General features: G+C 34.3%; 1 protein-coding gene across 1 annotated transcript in view; it reads left to right on the forward strand.

The window, feature by feature from the left end:
• Positions 1–19388, forward strand: part of CFAP47 (cilia and flagella associated protein 47) — a gene marked incomplete at both ends in the record, with an annotated part of 326556 nt that overhangs the window by 298111 nt on the left and 9057 nt on the right. The window contains 2 exons of the mRNA XM_084258887.1: positions 11171–11351; positions 14951–15112. Of these exons, the coding sequence (XP_084115013.1) occupies positions 11171–11351; positions 14951–15112 (343 nt within the window). The remainder of the gene's footprint in view (positions 1–11170; positions 11352–14950; positions 15113–19388) is intronic.

Genomic DNA, 19388 nt, shown 5'->3' on the forward strand with positions numbered 1-19388 from the left:
CCTTCTGATATTTAAGGCCTTAAATCAGACTTTTCACAAAGTTAATATGGTGGTCTGGCAAAATTACGACTCAATGATGCAAACATTATTTTTGAACTGTCTTCCAGTTGTACTAAAGTAGAATGTTCCTATTTCACATTGAAGGGGAAGTTCCTATAGCAATATAGTACTTTATTAAAAGCAAATGGGGAAATCTATATCCACGTATTATTTTAAAAGTAAATTGACCACAAATTTAGGCATGAAATTCCTTGCAGAAATAAAATATTTCCCCTAGTTTTTTTATCCATATCTGTCTACAGCTTTTTCACTTTGATCTTAGTATTACTATCTCTGTATCTTACCTATTTTTTCAGTGATAATTAAATGATCTATAGCTGGAGACTGATAGAAAGTATACAAGCATATAGAAAGAGTATACAAGAGATACAGTAAAATAGTTTTTAATTTTTTATATTAGTGGCAATTTTTATTTAGTAAAAAATATTCATTCTAAACAATTCATGAAACCAGTTTTATGTATTATCCTCACATGTTTCCAATCACGCTTGAGTGGTGGAAACATGTTAGAAAATAAACCAGCTACTTTAAATGAGACCAAATAACAATGTGAAACAAGACAGGCTGACTTCTCCTTCACAATAGAACCGGAAATCACAGGAGATCGAGCCATGTAGTACCTCTGTCCCTTGGGGTTATCCAGGGACCTATTCCTTTCCTTTTCTTGTTTCACTATCCTGGAGTGGTCACCTTCCTCATGATTGACTGTACAGTCTTATCTCAATTGGAGAGCATGACCTGAGGATGCACATATCATTTCTCCTTACATTCTAGACCCGGCTACAACTGAGGCTGGAAAATGCTGTTGATAGATACAGAAAAAAAATTGGGGCCATTCTATTACTAAATGAAGGGAGAAAATAAATATTGGGGAAATAATTAGAAGTCTCTGTCATATTTCATTCACTGTGAACTAATAAAGTCTACCATCAATCCACCCAAAAGTACTTAAAAAAAAAAAGATTTATTTATGCATACAAGAACTGGGGTGTAGGCCAGAGGTGCAGGGAGTGAAAGGATTTACCACAGACAGAGTGGGAAGCATAATAGGCAGATTGACTGAAGTACACTGCTGAGAGGAGCAGCAGGCAAGACAGGAGAGGTCTGCTGCAACATGTAGGTCAGCTCCCTGTCTGGGGATTGAACTCATGCCACAGTGGCAGGCAATAGCTTGATAGCGCTGAGACTGAACCCTGTACCACCAGGAAGGCCCCCAAAAGTACTTCTTAAGAACCTTTTATACATCAAATTTTTGAGGGGTCTGGAAACAGCTCCTCCCTTATCCCTCTCCATCAGGCTGGTGTCCCCACTCTTTAGGATGGAGTCCCAGTCAGTATCTGGTCAGTATGTCAAGTCCCCTAATACAATGAGAATCCAAATGTAACTAGCTGGTGCTCTGTACAGCCCCTCCAGCCATGGCCTGAGTACCACCTCCCTTTTCCCACGTTCCTGTTCCCCCTGTCTGCCATAGTTGTTGTTACTCCTGTGCCTTCTACCCTCTCCAAACCCAGATTAGAATCTTATTGTTATCATTGCCGACTTATTTATTAATCTGTGTATGTTTCACAATGACTATCCTAAGTTTTTTCTATTTTGTGTTCATTTTAAGAGGATTTTTCATCAAAGAAACCCTATGAAGTTAATAGTATCAGTGCATTGTTGTTTTACAAGTAAGGAAATCTAATTAAGAGAAGATACAACACAGCCATGGAAGGGGCGGTATATAAATACAGACCTGACTCTATCTTTAAATTATTTACTTTACATTAATTAGTTTTTTTTATTTACTAGATAGTTATTGATGGTATAAGCCATGTGAGATAAGAAGAAAGTAATACTATTATTAGATTGCACAATAAAATATTTAGTTTTTAATCATGTTCATTTATTGTTTCTTTTTTCCCTTTCATTGAATTTTAGTTTTGTAATTGTAAAAAATGCCAAGTGAATCACAGACCACTTAAATTTGTAAAAATTGAATTACATTTCTATGATAAGGGAATTTTCTGTTTCAAGACTTGGAAACTTACTGTTTGTTTTAAAAAAAATATCCATTGAGATGGCAATACTTGATGGGAGTATCCAAATAGTATCTCAATTTAAAATAAATGCAAAGCATTAAGAAAAAAACTATCCATTAATAATGAAACTAGACTGATGTAAACCATTTCCACTTATCCCAAAAGCATTATTACAAGTTTGATACCAATTTTGCTTTATTGATCATTGAAAGATGTAGGAAATATAATATTTAAGGAAATGAAACCCTGTTCACTTTCTTCTCTTCAACCAGTAACCAGTACTGAAAGGGTATTCTGATAGTTTATGCAGATCAGTGATAAAAATATTAGTATAAATTAGCCTTAGAGTTCAAATGTCTAACAGAACTGTCAATTTCCAGTGACAAATATATGTAAGTACTTTTTATAATGGAACATAATTTTAATAAGCAGACAACTCAGTAACCTTGCCCCCAGAGAATATCTAGTCTCTTTCTAAAATGATATTATTTTGTGTGTCATCCTACTATGCTTAACTAAATTTTAGTAATTGCTTATTCAAACCTTGATTCTATCTGAAATCTATCCTGATAAAGACAAATGTTGATTTTTATGACATTAAGTATAAAGCAAGGTAAAGAAATTCTTGTATATAGTAACCATTTTAGGATGCTCTTGCTACTTTGTTTCTTAAGTTGTACTTGTCAGGTTTTAAGCTAAATAAGTTAAAAATCTGGTAATAGAAATTGATTAAATCCTATTACCTGGAAAAAATGTGCTTCCTTCTATATAAGTAGGGTCTGTAAGGAAAGTGTCACCATCATTTTTGGGGGTTGAAAGTCATATTAGGAAAACAATCTCTCAAATAGCTCTTGAAAAATACACCTTTGGATGTGGCTCATATTTCACTGCTTCATTGCTTTTCATGATGAAAAAATAATACTTAACTATTGAACATAAGCATATGGAAAATTTGCAGGCTTGTCTCACCATGCCCTCTCAAATAACTTTTTCTCTTTCAGTACCACCAAACTCAAGAAGCTCATCAATATTTTGTATAAAGACACTTTAATTGGTGAATTCTTCTAAAGCAGGTCCTACTGTGCAAAAGTAGATTTTTTTCAGTTCCTTCTCAACTTTAATGTTTTCCTCAATGATATCTAAATATTTGACCTATGATATCTAAATGATATCTAAATCAATCGACCTTTCACTTTTCTGGGGTTCTTACAGGCATCTGATAATAACTTGATTCCTTTTCCTGCCCTTATTCCAAGGGTGTAACCAACTTCCTTCGCCCTCTGTGACTGTCTCCACTTGCCCTTGCCATCCCACATCAGTCTTTATAAAGAGCCTTGTCTGACCACATGGTCTGAACACTGTTTTAGACTTTAGTGTATGCAAAGGCAAAGCAGCTATTTCCCCCCATATTAGTAATTTAATTATAGTTTACTCAGTACATTAGTCATGGTTTTTATGCCAGTTTTAGTTCCTCGTGTCTCTTAACTCCCTTCCAGTGGAAATTAAAGTACTTTACTCTGTAACTTGGCCCGTGATGGGGTTTTAAGCACTATTATTAATTGCACCCAGTATTCTCTCACCCAAGTTTATAGTCTTCAGAAGTAGATGTAGAAATGAGACTATACAGGGATGAAAATGTTACCTGGTATTATTTATAAAGACCAACTGGAAAATGATTTGGTATTATGGACCCCTCTGGGCTTATTAATATGTATAGTCCACTGACATGGGGTGTATTTACCCCAAACAAGTCAGGTGTGTATTCTTTATAAGAACAAACAACCTGCACATGAAGAAAGAGAAGAATGTGTGTACTGGGTACAAGACGTTGGGAAAGAAAGTCTGTTCGTCTGCTCATGTCCTTTTTCCTTCACCCAAGTTCGCTGCTTAGATATGATGCTTTTTCTCCACTGACAAGTTATGATGGAGGAGGCAGAATGATGCTAAGATTTTTTTTTTTCTCTCCTATTCTTTCCCCTTCTGTGAATGAATAGGCTCCTCTATGGGAACATAAGTAGGACATAAGAATCCCTACTACTCCCTTCACATCATCCTTCCTTTGTTTTCATCTTCTCCTTTTCCCAAGAGTTTGATAACCCTTTCAAGCAGTATAAATGAAAATGCCAGGACCTCTGTGTTCTTTCTACCCTTCAAACACACACCATTGAGTAAAACAGGATTGATTGATCACTTTCATATCTTTTTCATTCACCAACAATCTGTGGAGCATTTTTGCTGCCAGATATTATGCTGAGCCCCAGAGATGTGAAAATTAACAAGACACAGACTTGTCAATGAATTTAAAGAACATTTATCCAGTATGTTAGATTTATGACCTGCACTATTTAAATCAATTGGTATTGCCCTACTGAGATATTGTTATACTTGGATTTTTATATTGTGTTTTGCAATGAGTGAAATTGCATTTCAGTGAGATTACAAATTCTTCCCTTTGGGCAGAAATTTGCCTATAATTGTATTTATTTTTCTTAAATAAGTCTTGGTCCATGCAGTCTTTGTGTCTCTCTGGGGGTAAGTTCAGGGACTGTCTCTTTGGGACATTTTCTGTGGGACATTTGGGACATTTCTGATTTTAACATTTCTGCACCATCAGATTCATAGTTCTTCATTTATTCCCCAGGTATTCTGCAGCTCAAAGCCATTGTTCTTTAAGGAACTTGTTGCCTTTTTTGCATTTGATTTGCTAAGTTATGTGTCACCCTGGCCTCATTTCATCCTAGGCCAGTCTTCTTGCTACATGTTGTTCGCATGTTGTATGTAAACTCCCATGTCGAGGTTGGTCTATAATCACAAATAGCTCCTGAGAAACCAGTCTCTGTACTCCCACGACCCCACATTGGCCTCCAGTCTTGATCCATTCCTCTGTTCCTGTTCATTTGTTCTCTCTGCTTAACTTGCTCCACTCTGGCTTCTGCCCGAGCTACACTAGTGAGACCGTCCTGAGAAGACCTTCAGCCTTATTCAATGTGGCTCATCCAGTGGTCAGATTTATATTCTAAGTTTACTCATCACATAAGAAACTTTTGCTATTTGATGTAGTTGGACTTCCTGCTCTTGTTTTTCATGTTATTCTTACTAATTTGTTGTCTCATTGGCTGTTCCTTCTCCATCTCTGTTGTTAACTCCTCTTCCTCTGATCTGATCTGCATGCTGGAGTGAGCCAGCGCTCTGCCCTAGACCACTCCCCATGGCACAGGTTCGGTTCTGTCCCGCACATGGATGATGATGCTAATTGAGCCTTCTGCCACAGGACAGTGGGTTTTCTCAAAAATAAAAATAGTATATTCTAGAACTTAAAATAGTACTTTTAAAAAAGTATAAAATTATGATGTCAAAATCTTGGATGAGTCTGAAATTGGTTGCTAATTGCTAAAAGTTTAAATAAATTATTGATGTTATAGGAATTCCCTTTACATTTCATTTCTGGTAGCTTGTTTAACATAAATCATTTATGGAGAGCATCATATGTAGGGCTGCTTCCTTTATTTAATATTCATTTTGTGGTTAATATATTGTACTTGCAGTCATATCAGAGGAAAATGCAGTTATTTTAAGTTAATCAAAATGTTTGGTCTATTTAATGACCTTATGAAAGTGAAGTAAATATATGTAAATGAAATACACCTTCAAAAGGATAAGCAATTTTATAAAAATATTAAGAGTGCACAGCTGGCACAGTCTTAATTATCTTTTCAAGGAAAATAGCTTTAGGTATTTTCCAGCATCCTCTGTTTTCATGGAATACCTTGTCTTCATTCTATTTCAAATTTGTCTTCAGCTCTCCATTCTTTATACAATTATTATGTTCTTCCAGAGCATTAATATTATTATTATTATTATTATTATTATTATTATTATTATTATTATTAAAGAGGAACTTCCAGAAATTTAGGGAAAGAATAATAATGTTTGTTATACTTTAATTTTCATCTCTCCATAATTGAGACTTTTTGGTGGGGTTGCTATGAAAATGTGTTGCTTAAAGATCAAAATGTATATAGCATAATAATTCATTTAAAATACATTTTGGGGTCTTTCCGGTGGTGCAGCGGTTGAGCGCTGGGTTGCGAAGCTGCCCTCAGCTTCTGCAGCGCCGGTTCGATCCCCGGCCACCGGGTGAGTCCCACATGGCATGCAGACCTCTCCTGCCGCCCGCTGCTCCCCTCAACAGTGTATTTCGTCCATCTGCCTGCTCTGCTCTCTGCTCTGACTCTGGTGAATTCTCTCACCCTCCCGCGCTTCTGACTGTACCCAGTGCTTATATAAATAAATAAATCTTTAAAAATATAAAATAAAATATATTTTGTAAATGTGTTATAAAACATGAAAATAACATTGTAATTATGATTATTAATCACATTTAATCCCATGTTCTCTTTTTAAAAATAATCCACATCTTCCACATTGATTAAATTCAGTCTTTGTCCTGAGAAAATTCATCCAAGTAACAAGAGCTTCTGGCCAGCATAGCCCCTTGATTTATTGGCACTATGGTAGAGGCATTAGGTTAAATGATAATTATACAGGGGCAATATCTATATGGGAGACATACCCTTTTTATTCAATATAATGACTTTGCTAACATTCACAAATGATTGTTACTGGTTTTTATTACCATTATTATTTTCTAACATTGATTTTATATACAGTAAGTGTTCACTTAATGTTGTCAATAGGTTCTTGGAAACTGACTTTAAGTGAAATGGCATATAACAAACCCAGATCTTCAAATAACCTTGTTTCATTGAGCAATAATTCATTATAATGTTAATGAGAATAAAACAATCCCAGGTGACATTCAGTGAAATTACCATTTTTGAGGACCTGCTATGTGTATGTATATGTGTGTATGTATATGTATGTACACACACACACACACATATCTCATACTCTGAGATTCTCCAAAACCTGTTTTGTTAAATATTTTGTGTATCTATAAGGGTAGGGATACAGTATTCATGTCATATGCGCAATGAATCTAGTTACCAGTCACGACTACACTCATAGCTTCTGCTTTACCTAGGGCATTTCTTTTTTTTTTTTTTAATTTTCTTTTTCTTTTTATATTTTTTGTATCATTGTTCATTTTTAAACAGTGTTTGCTTCCCTCCCCTCCCCCATGTAGTCCCCAGAGAATTTCCTTCACCAGTGCACCTGTGCACCATCACTACAGTCCTCTGTGCTCCTCCCTCCCTCCCTCTGATCCCTCTCCCTCCTCCTCCCCTGCAGGATGTCTCTGGTTTATAATTGTCTGTTTTTGTTTTGTTGTGTTGTGTTTTGTATTGATATTATTTTTTACCCTGATGTCTTATTGGGTTCCCCTATATTCCTCCTATAAGTGAAACCATGTGTTATTTTTCTTTTTCCTTCTGACTTACTTCACTGAGCATAATTCCTTCTAGCTAGCACATTTCTTGATCTTCATCTCCCACCACCTAGCTTAAACTACTGCAGAAGCTCCACTGACTACTCTTCTGAACCCCTTTTGCTCAATTTGCCACTAAAAGAGCACTTCACTTCCATACTTAAAAACCATTCAGTTGTCTCCCATTTTTCTTACATATGCTAAATCTTCACCATACCCTGCGTGCTCTTGCCTACTTTATTATCTCATGAGAGAGTGTCCCCACTCCCTTTACTCAACCCCCTTTAAGTTCTTCCAAAAATGGGTCAGGCTTGTTTCCACCACAGAAAATTCTCACATGCTGCTCTGATACAGAGAAGACAATTTTGATTTCTCCGTCTCTATATCCAGCTCACTCTCTCTTTTTTTTTTTAAAGATTTATTATTTATTTATTTATTTGTTTGTTTGTTTGTTTATTTATTTATTTATTTATACAAGCACTAGGTACAGTCAGAAGTGTGGGAGGTTGAGAGAATTCACCAGAGTCAGAGGGGAGAGCAGAGCAGGCAGACTGACGAGGTACACTGCTGAGGGGAGCAGTGGGTGGCAGGAGAGGTCTGCTCGCCATGTGGGACCCTCACCAGCGGCCTGGAGGGGAGGCCCTCCAGCTCACTCTTACTTACCCTTTTGGGTTTGGGGTACTGTCTCCTCCAGGGGAATCCTTGACAATCAGGACCCAAGATCTGTCTTCTCAGTCTCCTTAGTTAAATCATGGCAGCAGTTAGCACAGCATAATTTTAGAACCGGTTGTGTCACTGGCAGTTTATTGCCATTCTTTTCTCTCGGTCACAAGCTCCTTGAGGAATAGAGCTGAAATTTGTCATTTTAAGGAAAGATCTCAGTTAATATTCATTGATGACTAAAGAAATGGAATATATAAGCAAAATGTTATGTTTTTAAAGTATATTTGGATATTGGCTGCAGAAACAAAATTATTTGTGAACTTGGCAATAGCTAGAAACTTAATTGAGGCGAAATCTCCAGGTTCATGAAAATCTTCAGAGAATGAAAGGTAATTGAAAATAGGTATTTTAAGATGATCCTGCGACAACCACTATATATTGTAAAATTTAAAAAAGAAGTTAATAGATACTTGTATACTTGTTAAAATTCAAAGTTAAGTATACATCTTCACTATTAATTTCATGAATTCAAGTGTCTTTTTAAAACTTTGCTAAAAGAAAGAAAGGACAGACTTTTCTTCGCATATTGAAAAAAATTGTTATAAAAGTCCCAAAGACTTTGACCTGTAACTTTGAAAGTTTAATGTGCTCTGTGGAATACTACTTTTATCTACTTTTATTTATTTAGATACTTGTTTTAGAAACATGCAGAAATTCTCAAAGGTATAAGCCATATATATATATATATATATATATATATATAAAGATTTATTTATTTATGCATACACGAGCTGGGGTACAGGCCAGAAGTGTGGGGGGGTGAGAAGATTCACCAGACTGGGGAACTGAGTAGGCAGACTGACTGAAACACACTGCTGAGGGGAGCAGCAGGCAAGTCAGGAGAGGTCTACTGCGCCATGATTTGCTCCCTGGCTGGCCAGGGATCGAACTCATGCTCCAGAGGCTGTGGACTGCTTCATAGGTTGCGTCTTAACCCCTTGCACCACCAGGGAGGCCCATGAGCTATATTTTTCATGAGAGATTAATTTTTTTCCCTTTATAATTCTCATAACTTTATTTTTTGTATTGTACTTCCTGGAACTTCAGTATAATAGGATTTGAAGGGATAGCAGAAATCACTGTTTTATTTATTTCCAAAGAAAAACTTTTAATATTTCTTCAAAAATATAAATATAAACCTATGGTAAATATTTGATTGATCCCATATCAGTATAGAAAATGCCCTTCTACTTCTAATTGATGAGAATATTTCTAACAACTATTGTATTTTATCTATTTTCTGCATATATAGAGAACACTCATAGTTTTTTTCTTTATTCTTTTAATTCCTGAGAGATTAATTTTATTCAACAGATGATAATTAACTTCTGTAGGCTTTACACTAATATAACTCTTACCAACCCAGTCCACATCAAAGAAATGTATAGATTCTCACCAAATTAGGAACTTAACAAAAGGCATGTTTCTTATTTGGTAATGTGAGTTTTCAAATAAAGTACAGAGATTCTAAAAGACTAGCTGTCTGACATAATACAGAATGGCAATCGATCATGTTTTGGTCCAACCTAATTCTATCCCTCTCTTTTAGGTGCTTGCATCAATGTATTTGAGTTAAAGGCAAGCAGATTATATGTAGTTTGGGAAATACACTCATGTGCTTGCTACTTGCTTTATCCCCTTTCCTCTAGCTGATAATCACATCTCTATTTTATACCAGTGGATCTTCTTATAATTGGAATTAGGACATCCATAATGCAGATCCCTACAGGGGGTTCTGTTCTTCCAAAACTGAATTTAGCTTCTCATTTCCTATCTTCATTTTGACACAACCATTCCCATAAAGGCTTCAATAATTAAGCAGAAACAGATGCAGATCTCAACTACATACAGTATTTGCTTTAAAAAATATTATGTTATTTGAATGCAATAGAAATTTCATCTCCCATTAAACACTCTAAAATTTTTAAATGTTGTTTCTCTGTATGGATTATGGCTTCTCTGGAACATCTTTATATCCCATTCCCAGAACAAATAGACACATTATATGTAGACACATTGGTTTTGCTACAGCAAAAATGTTATTGATAGCAATGACAACTGCTGCTTTTGCCAGCAGGATGAAAATCATTTATTCACGAGGTCAGAGATTTCTTCTCATGTGTGCAAAAAGAAAAAAAAAAGAGATCTGTGGAGATGTAGGTCAGTCAGTTATTAATAAGGTTTGCTGAGTAATCACTAAATGTGATTTGTACCAGTTATAGCCTAACTATTTTCAGGGTTTATAGCAAAAGTTGAAATTAGCTCAGTTGTGGACTAGGCCAAATCATGGTTCACTGACCTTTCTTCTATGATATATGTGCAACAAACTTCTTGATTTGATATTTGGGCTCCTTATATGTAAGAGGAGATTCAATATAATATAAGTTTGTGCTTTTCTTCTATATGCCAGCCCTGGATTTAAGATATTTTTCACATGCACCTAAAAAAACCCTATTATAACTTCCCTTTGGTAATCTTAAAGAAAATGTGGTTAATCATATTTTCTTCAGTACCCCAAGACTAAAACATGAAGAAATCTCTTTTATCAAAATACACCAAAACCTGAAAACCCTGCCCTAATAGATTAGGATGCTGTTTTATATTGCTTACATTTAATTCAAATCTTTATAAATTAAAAGTCTATAGCATATGGATAAACATATATATCATATAGAGCATAGCATATTTTTATAGCAAATATTAATTCCATTTGGCTGGTTTTTGCTTTGTAAATCGGAATTTTAAAGATTTAGGAGAGTGGAAATTGTCTTCTTCATTTATTTTTTATATTCATTTATTTACCTTTTAACAAAATTATATTAAATAGTACTATATACCTGTTAGTATACTAGATATTAACACAAAGCTAAATATCATATATCCTCTCCCTCCCTCTAAATACCTGTTCATGATTAGTGTTGCATAAAATTGTATTTAATATACACATATTTATTTAAGTTGAAATTCATTTTAATTTTTGTTTTCCTAGATCATCCACAAAAACGTGAATTTGAATATGAAATGATATTTGACTCTGAAGATGTGAAGTCTAAAATGGAATCTTGTGTGACTTTATATGTGCTCGAAAAAATTTACTGTATTGAGACTAGAAAGATAACATTGGTCTTCAATTTGATATTTTCACCAAGGAAACCATCAAGGTAAACCTTTTAACACTCCCCCTTTAAACATTATTACTCTTTTAGACTAATTATTATTATACTAAATAATGTTGATTGTTCTTGTCATCATTCTACATTTTTGGATTGTACTACTGCTTTGATGCTGTTGAGGTACATATTTTGGGTTGGATTATGTTTAGCCATAAAGTAGTTCAAACAATTAGACATCTAAGATAACCCTCATAAATTGCTACTTTGCCTAGGTCATTCGAGTATAATATTAACAAAAGAGATCTATTTAATTAATAAAAGAAAAAAGAAATTCTGACTTTGGCACTGTGCATTGTCAAATGATGTTCCCTACTACTGTTTCTCAGAACCAGTTCCAATGATGACAGTGAAACTGACCTATGTTGTTTTGCAGTTGGTATCATTTTGACCACCCCGAACCATAACATTGCATATCCTGTTGTAAGAGGCTAGTATTGTAATCTCAAAATAGTGAGCTTTGAATGTCCTCTGGGAATTAGATAACTAATACTTAGCACCTGCAGATAATGTATGAGAGGTCTCACTTGAAGTATGTTTTACCTTGTTTTTTTTTAAAACCAGAGACAACACTACAGCGGGGGAGGAGGGAGTAGGATCAAAACAAGGGTGGTGGGAATTTTACGGAGACTAACCAAGATGAAAATGCACACATTGTACAAAAATGAAAAATGATGTAAAATATATAAAAGAAAAAATATAAAAGAAAAAGGAAAAAGAAAAAAAGAAATATATTTTATGTTTTAATGTGAGAGACTGATCAGGACCACAATATACACAGAGTACAAAAATACAGCTGGATGGAAAAAAAAAAACATGTAATGACTGTGTATTTGATATAATCATGCATGTATTCAAAGTGGCTTTGACTGTGTTGCCAATAACTAAAAGATACCAGGGTCATTGTCAGGAAGCAATAATAAAATCAAGCCACAAAAGTTTTACTATAGATATTGACATTATTCTCTATCTTTTCTTTCATTTTCATATCTGTCTATATTTATTTTTAGTATATTTGTTATTTAACTTTGTGTTATATTAATTTGGTGATATGGAAATTACTAGCAACAGTGAATGGAAAGTGCTATCTTTGGTGAATCTGAGCAGAAACTATGAGAATTTGTATTCACTTGAAATTTTGTGGATTTAGAGCTTGGTGAGTTCCTGAGAAACTAATTTAGGACAACCTGTATGCACGATTCTTAAAGTTCTGAGTGTTGTGTGATATTCTGATGTAATATTTCTATTTTGTGCTCATATGTATATATTCATTCACTTTTGCCATTCCTTCTTCTCTATTTGGAATGGTTTGCTACTAGGCACACAATTAAATGATAACCAAGAGTTCTAAATTATGAAAAAGAAGAAAAAGAAAATAATTGTACCCCAACCATGATTTACATAGATAATTGCAATAACTATTCAATTCAGTTCTCTATTTGGTATGTTAAAAAAAGGAAAACAATGTTTTGGTAAAAGGAAAATAGTAACATTATTTCACAACAATTGCAAGGTAATTTTTCACACTCATCCTTTCGACATAGTAGTGTTGTACATAATAACAACAGTCAGGGCCCTAAGTGGTGGTTTAAAAAAAAAAAAACAGGGCTATTATTCCTAAAGGTCTTGACTTTTTCTTTCAATAATTATTCTTTCAATAATTGGTCTTCATATTGCTACTATTGCTACCTCACAAGAGGATGACTTCTAGAATTTCAAGCATTGCTATATTTTATTTATTTATTTTCTATTTAACTCTGAATCAACCTTTAGACTATCCAAGATTCATTTGGAGCAAAGAATGGCAGAAGTAAATGAATATATACATATATGTCCACAGCATATGTACTTTTTATCCATATGTGCTTTTTCTTTCAATAATTATTCCTAAAGACCTTGACGTTTTCATTCAATCTAATATAAAAAGAAAAGATATCAGGAGTTAATATTGCTATGAGTTAATTTGATAACTTCTAATTTAACACAGACAAACTTTTTTTAAAAATGAAAAAAATATATATTTTCCTTATGAAATCTTTAGAAATAATTTTCTTACCTCATTTTTTTTTTCCTGGAACTTTCCACCTGTTTAAGAGATATATGGGATAAGAACCTAGGGTCCTATTTCACAGAGGAAAAATAAACCAGAGGTCATGGGATAGGAACACATTTGTCATGGGTGATGAATATGGAGGAGTCCAAGATTTCTCTAGCACAGAGAGCAGAAGAGAAAGTAAGATTTGAGAGTTGTGCCTGAATCTATCTTATCAATCATATAAGTGTGTTGAGCCTATGAATTTGTTTTTTATGCTAGAAACAATAAGAAATGACTAAAAGACTAATATTTGTGGAAATGTTTTAGGACAACTTGTGTACATGAGTCATAAAATTCTCTAAGTGCTGTGTACATATGTATATTTTCATTTACTTCTGCCATTCTTTGCTCCAAATGAATTTGGGATGGTCTAAAGGTTGATTCAGAGTTAAATAAAAAAATAAGTAAATAAAATACAACAATGGTTGAGATTCTAGAAGTCATCCTCTTGTGAGGCAGCGATAGTAGCAATATGAAGACCAAGTATTAAAACAGAACTCTGGAAATAGTGCTCAGAAGAGTAGAGTTTCATTTACTAAGACAGGAGAATGTGAAAGACATACTAGATTAGGGTTTACATTTTGATAATAATTTAAGGTCATATCAGTCTTGGTTAGACTGCATAAGTTACATTGCATTGTATTCCACTGTCTCAATGCAATGCACTTTACTGTTACCAGCAGCCTATTAAAGGCATATTTGTCGATTTTTGGCAAATGTTCTATGATAATATAAATAATGTGGCAATGAATATCCTTATACATATCACTTCTCAAAATTGTCAGTCCTCACATATGATATTATAGCCACCCCATTACATCTTTAGGTCATTTCCACCCTAACCAAGTCAGCAGGTAGCCAGTCATTCCTCAACTCCTTAGGTGCCTCGTCTTTCCACTCTTCTTCATAGCCCATGCTTAGAAAGACATTTCCACTGTCTTCATTAATTCAACTGCCACTCAATTATGTATTATAGTGTAGGGTGTGTGTGGTCTTTGTCAATTACGATTCATTTCTTTAAGTTTTAATTTAAGTCAATTATATGGACCTTTGTAAGTGTTCACAGAGAATATGAATTTTCTAAATGAAGCAAGAAATGAAAACACTTTCTCATAGTACTTAATTTTGAATAGGAAATCTCCACATGGAATGCCTGTTAAGTTTCAATACTTGTGTCCATTTACCAATGTTTACGTAGATTTTCAGATATAGTGTTCTATGATGGTTAAAGAAAATCTATAATCGATTTGCATGTATTATTGTTTCTTAGTAAGTAACTGGAGAGTAGATAAAATGCCCAACAAAATATAAACTGTGACCTAAAATATTATTTCTAAAATGTAATTAACAGTTATCTATATTTTTTAAGAATTAAAATTCTCACTTTTTATTGAAGCTGCAAGGTTTACTTGCATTTTCATTTAGATGTTGATCCACTATATTATCTTAACTTGTTTACTTGTACTATCTTTTACAATCTCTTTTTCTATTCAAGTACTCACATTACATTGAAAATAGAGTGCATAACAGATGGGATCTGGAAGTATCCCCTAATGTTGGTTGCTACTGAGCCTGATGTAGATGATGTCATCGATATTGAAGGGGTTGGTTTATTTAAGGAATCTCTTATGGACTTCAGGATGACCAGTCAGACAAGGTAATATTTCTATTTCTCCTTCTAACTTATTTCACTTAGCATCAACCCTTCTAGCGCCGTCCACTTCAAATGTCATGAGTTTATATTATTTGATTGCGAGTAGTACTATATTGTGTATATATACCAGTCTGTTTTGGGTGACTTAGGTTGTTTCCGTATCTTGGCTATTGTAACTAGTGCTGCTATAAACATGGGCATGCAGGTTTTATTTCAAACTGTTTTTTTTTTTAAAGATCTTTAAAATGGAATCTAAAATGGAATCTAAAATGGAATCTAAAATTTAAAGATCTTTAAAAAAAAAAAAGATTTATTTATTTATTTATACAAGCGTCAGAAGCGCGGGAGGGTGAGAGAATTCACCAGAGTCAGAACGGGGAACAAAACAGGCAGACTGACAAAATACACTGCTGAGGGGAGCAGCGGGTACAGCAGGAGAGGTCTGTGCACCATGTGGGACCCTCACCAGCAGCTGGGGATCGAACTGGCGCTGCAGAGTCTGCAGGCAGCTTCACAGTCCAGCTCTCAACCGCTGCACCACCAGGGGAGGCCCTAATCATAGCTGTTTTAATATCATTCTTCTAATTCTGACATTCCTACCAAGTCTATTACTGATGCTTGCTCTGTTTCTTCAAAATAATTTTTTTTTGCGTTTTGGTAAGAAGTTTTTTGATAGCTGAACATGGTATCCTATGTAAATTAAGCTATTTTAAGTAGGCCTTTAGTGACATAGTAGTGTGACTGGGTCCTCCTAAAATTTTTAACTCTCAGACTTACCTACACCAATCCTACAGCAATTCATAAATTACAGTTCAGGTTCTCCCTGTGACAGTTTGCAGTCATGCCTCTCTGAATTTCCCTTTCTTTCTCTCAAATCTTGAGATTAGTTGTTTGCTCTGTGTCTTTCCTTCTCATAAGGATCTAAGAAGGTTTGTTGATTTTTCATTCTGTTTAGCTTTTTACTTGCTGGTGGTGATTTCCAAGTGCCTTACATTAGGAACCAGAAATCAGAATTTCAGTTTGTTTTCTTTCGTCTGTAATTTACACCATTTGTATCTGCAGTTCAGTAGTTTTCATGAATAGAACCTCTAATTCTTTTATATTCATATGGCCAATTTCCAAAATTTAAAATGGTTATTTTTTTAAATTTTTTTAACATGCATAAAGTTTTTGTTTTATTTACTTCTTTACTTTTACCATTTATTTTTTTAAATAAATTTTATTTTTACATTCCCCATACAATTGCAACCCCCTTATTTTTAATTGTGCAGATTTACAGTGCTTTTGGGAAGGGATCTGTTAACCTCATGCAGTCAATTAGAAGTGAATACTGTGTAATATAGTTGCATGTAAGTGTCTCCTGAAATTTTATATTTCAACTGTTGACTAGAATATGATGGTAATTACACTGGTTTTCTTCACTATACAGTTCCCCCTCCCACTCTGGTAGGCTCAGTTCTGCTTTCATGAAGGGAACAGGGAGTGTTTCGTGTTACTGGATTATAGTGAGCACATGCCCTGCTTATGCTTCTTGAGAAGCAGACTATGGGAAGTAAACACTTAACTTACTGGTTTTCTTCATTTCTGAAGCTAATGACATGCCTGCCTGTGTTTTATGATGCCTCATGCTGGTCCCTGTTCTTACTAGAGAAATTAACTTTATAGAGGAATTGTGCATGGGTGATGTATTCTATCTACTTACTTCAAACTGGATGATGGACAATTAAATGTATAATTACCTGTTATAGTTGGAACACTCACATTTGATAGAACTGAGTTTCACTTAACATTCTTAAATCCTTTATAATGTTTATTTAACAACTTCCATAGATATTTCAAGTTATTAGATATTCTGTTCATGTTTAAATTAATTTGACCACATTCAAAAAGATGTTCGTGGCTAGTGAAATAGTTTCAATTGATTTTATCATAGCTGTGAATTTTCTCAAATGTAATACTGGCAAAAAAAACAAGTTGGAAATAAGCCCCCCAAATTATATTTTTCAGTTTCCCAGTGTTGTTACCATTTGTTATTCTTAATTCTCTTAATACTTTATTTCACTAATACCACTCTAGTTCAGGTAGTTTTCCATTAATTAGATCTTGTACTTTTAGTCCTTTTCATTATAATCCATTTAATGCATTGCAATAAAATCAGTCTTCTTAAAACATTGTTGTAAACATGTGACTTCCCTTGTGAGGAACATTTGATGGGTGGCATCTGAACTATGCATGCTGTTCATGGTCCTAAGGCTGCTCAGACCTTCCAGATTTCCCTTCTGTTGTCTAAAACACACCTTCTACTTCAGTCATGAAAAAATAGTCACTATACTCAGTATCTGTCTTACTCATTATCCCTTACCAATCTTCATTTTCCTTCTGCTTTTAAAATGCCTTTCTCATCTCCAACTTTCTAAATTATACTCATTGTTATTTTCATCACAATATAATTTTATTTTACCAGTTAAACCTTAAGCTCATATGGGACTACATAAACCAATAATTGTTTTTCTTTAAATGCATGTGCCTTGTATTTTCCACTCAGATTACATGTGTCCATATATATGTATATCGTCCTTAGGCAATACTTACATGTGGTTTTTTTTTCCCCCTTTGTGCCATTTCTCGTTGTTTTGTATTTCTAGTACTGGATATGGTTCAGAATTAGTTCCTAATAACTATCTAATAGTGAATCAACCTTAGAAAAATAATTTAAAATTACTTATTTTAGTCATTCAACAAAATTTCCAAAGATAAGTACTCCTGTTAGGTCAAGATAATTTAAGTATTGTCTTAGAAAAATTGACTGTTGTTTCATGTGAGAGAACAAAATGGCACTATGCCTTAATATCAAAATATAAATCCAGTATGAAACTCACAGTATGGTCATTTACTTTGGAGGATTATAAGATTCTAATGTGCTTTTCTCCTGTAAATGCTTAAATCAAAGTTAATATTCAATAAATATTAATTTAGCTGTAAAATCAACTAAAAGGTACTATGTCGCTTGCTACACCAAACATGAAGGTAGGGCTTTATACATATTATACATCATTAGGGAATAAGCATATGGAGAGTGTTATTTCATTCTGATTATATTTTACTATATAGAAAGTGAGTTCCACATGGGATCATGTTTATTCATCTTTGCAAACTCAGTACCGAGGTGCTCAATAAGTTATGTCAATCAATAGGCATTTTGAAATGAATCTTGAAGGTTAAGTTGTCATTTGCAAGGCAGATTAGGGAAGGGAGTGAAGAAGTTCCAGAAGAAGATAGCGTATGTGCAAAGTTCCAGGAGATGAGACAGTGGATTCTATCAAAAGAACTAATAGTAGTTAGAATTGCTCGAGTGTAGAGTACCATGAGAGGCTAGGAGGAGGTAAGACCAAAGGGGCAGTCGTTAGGTTCTTAGTTAAGTTCTTAACTACAGAGCCATATGGCTCCTAGAATCTATGATTCTATTCAGTTATCATTTATGAAGGGCAAAGCAGAATGAGTGGTAACCATTTCTGATTTATCAATGTAATAGTTATTGCATACCTTCTTTGTTCCATTCCATTTTAGTTAACAATTAAAGTATTTGATATCTTTGTTTTACATGCTTTGAAAACATGAGATATAAGCACAAATTTGCATTTGGTAAAATGTTTTCTACATTATAGGACTGGGTAAATATCAATTAGTGAATAAATGAATAAATTCATGAAATAAAGACAGACATCTTGAGGATTAGCCTAATGAGTTATTCAGAAATCACAAAAGTTAGAAAATTAAATATTAAGTAGATCTATAGAATTTATCTTGTGTTAGTATTTTAATTTTCTGTTCTATGTACGTTCAATGTTTATTTCAGTGCTTGCTTACACACACGTGTGTATACACACATATATAATTTTATTTTCCTTAATTGAAATTTTTAAATGACCATTTAAAACACTGGGAAAGGGACTCCCCAGTGGCGCGGTGGTTGAGCGCTGGGTTGCGAAGCTACCCACAGCCTCTTCAGCGCTGGTTCGATCCCCGGCTGCTCCCCGGCCACCGGAGGAGGGTCCCACATGGAGCGCAGACCTCTCCTGTCTCCCCCGCTGCTCCCCTCAGCAGTGTACTTCGGTCCTTCTGCCTGCTCTGCTCCCCGCTCTGGCTCTGGTGAATTCTCTCACCTTCCCGCGCTTCTGACTGTACCCAGTGCTTGTATAAAATAAAATAAATAAATAAATCTTAAAAAAAAATAAATAAAACACTGGGAAAGTTGTCAATGATTGTAATATTTCTGGAC

The sequence above is a fragment of the Talpa europaea genome, assembly GCF_964194135.1.
Source record: "Talpa europaea genome assembly, chromosome: X".
Classification (NCBI taxonomy): domain Eukaryota; kingdom Metazoa; phylum Chordata; class Mammalia; order Eulipotyphla; family Talpidae; genus Talpa; species Talpa europaea.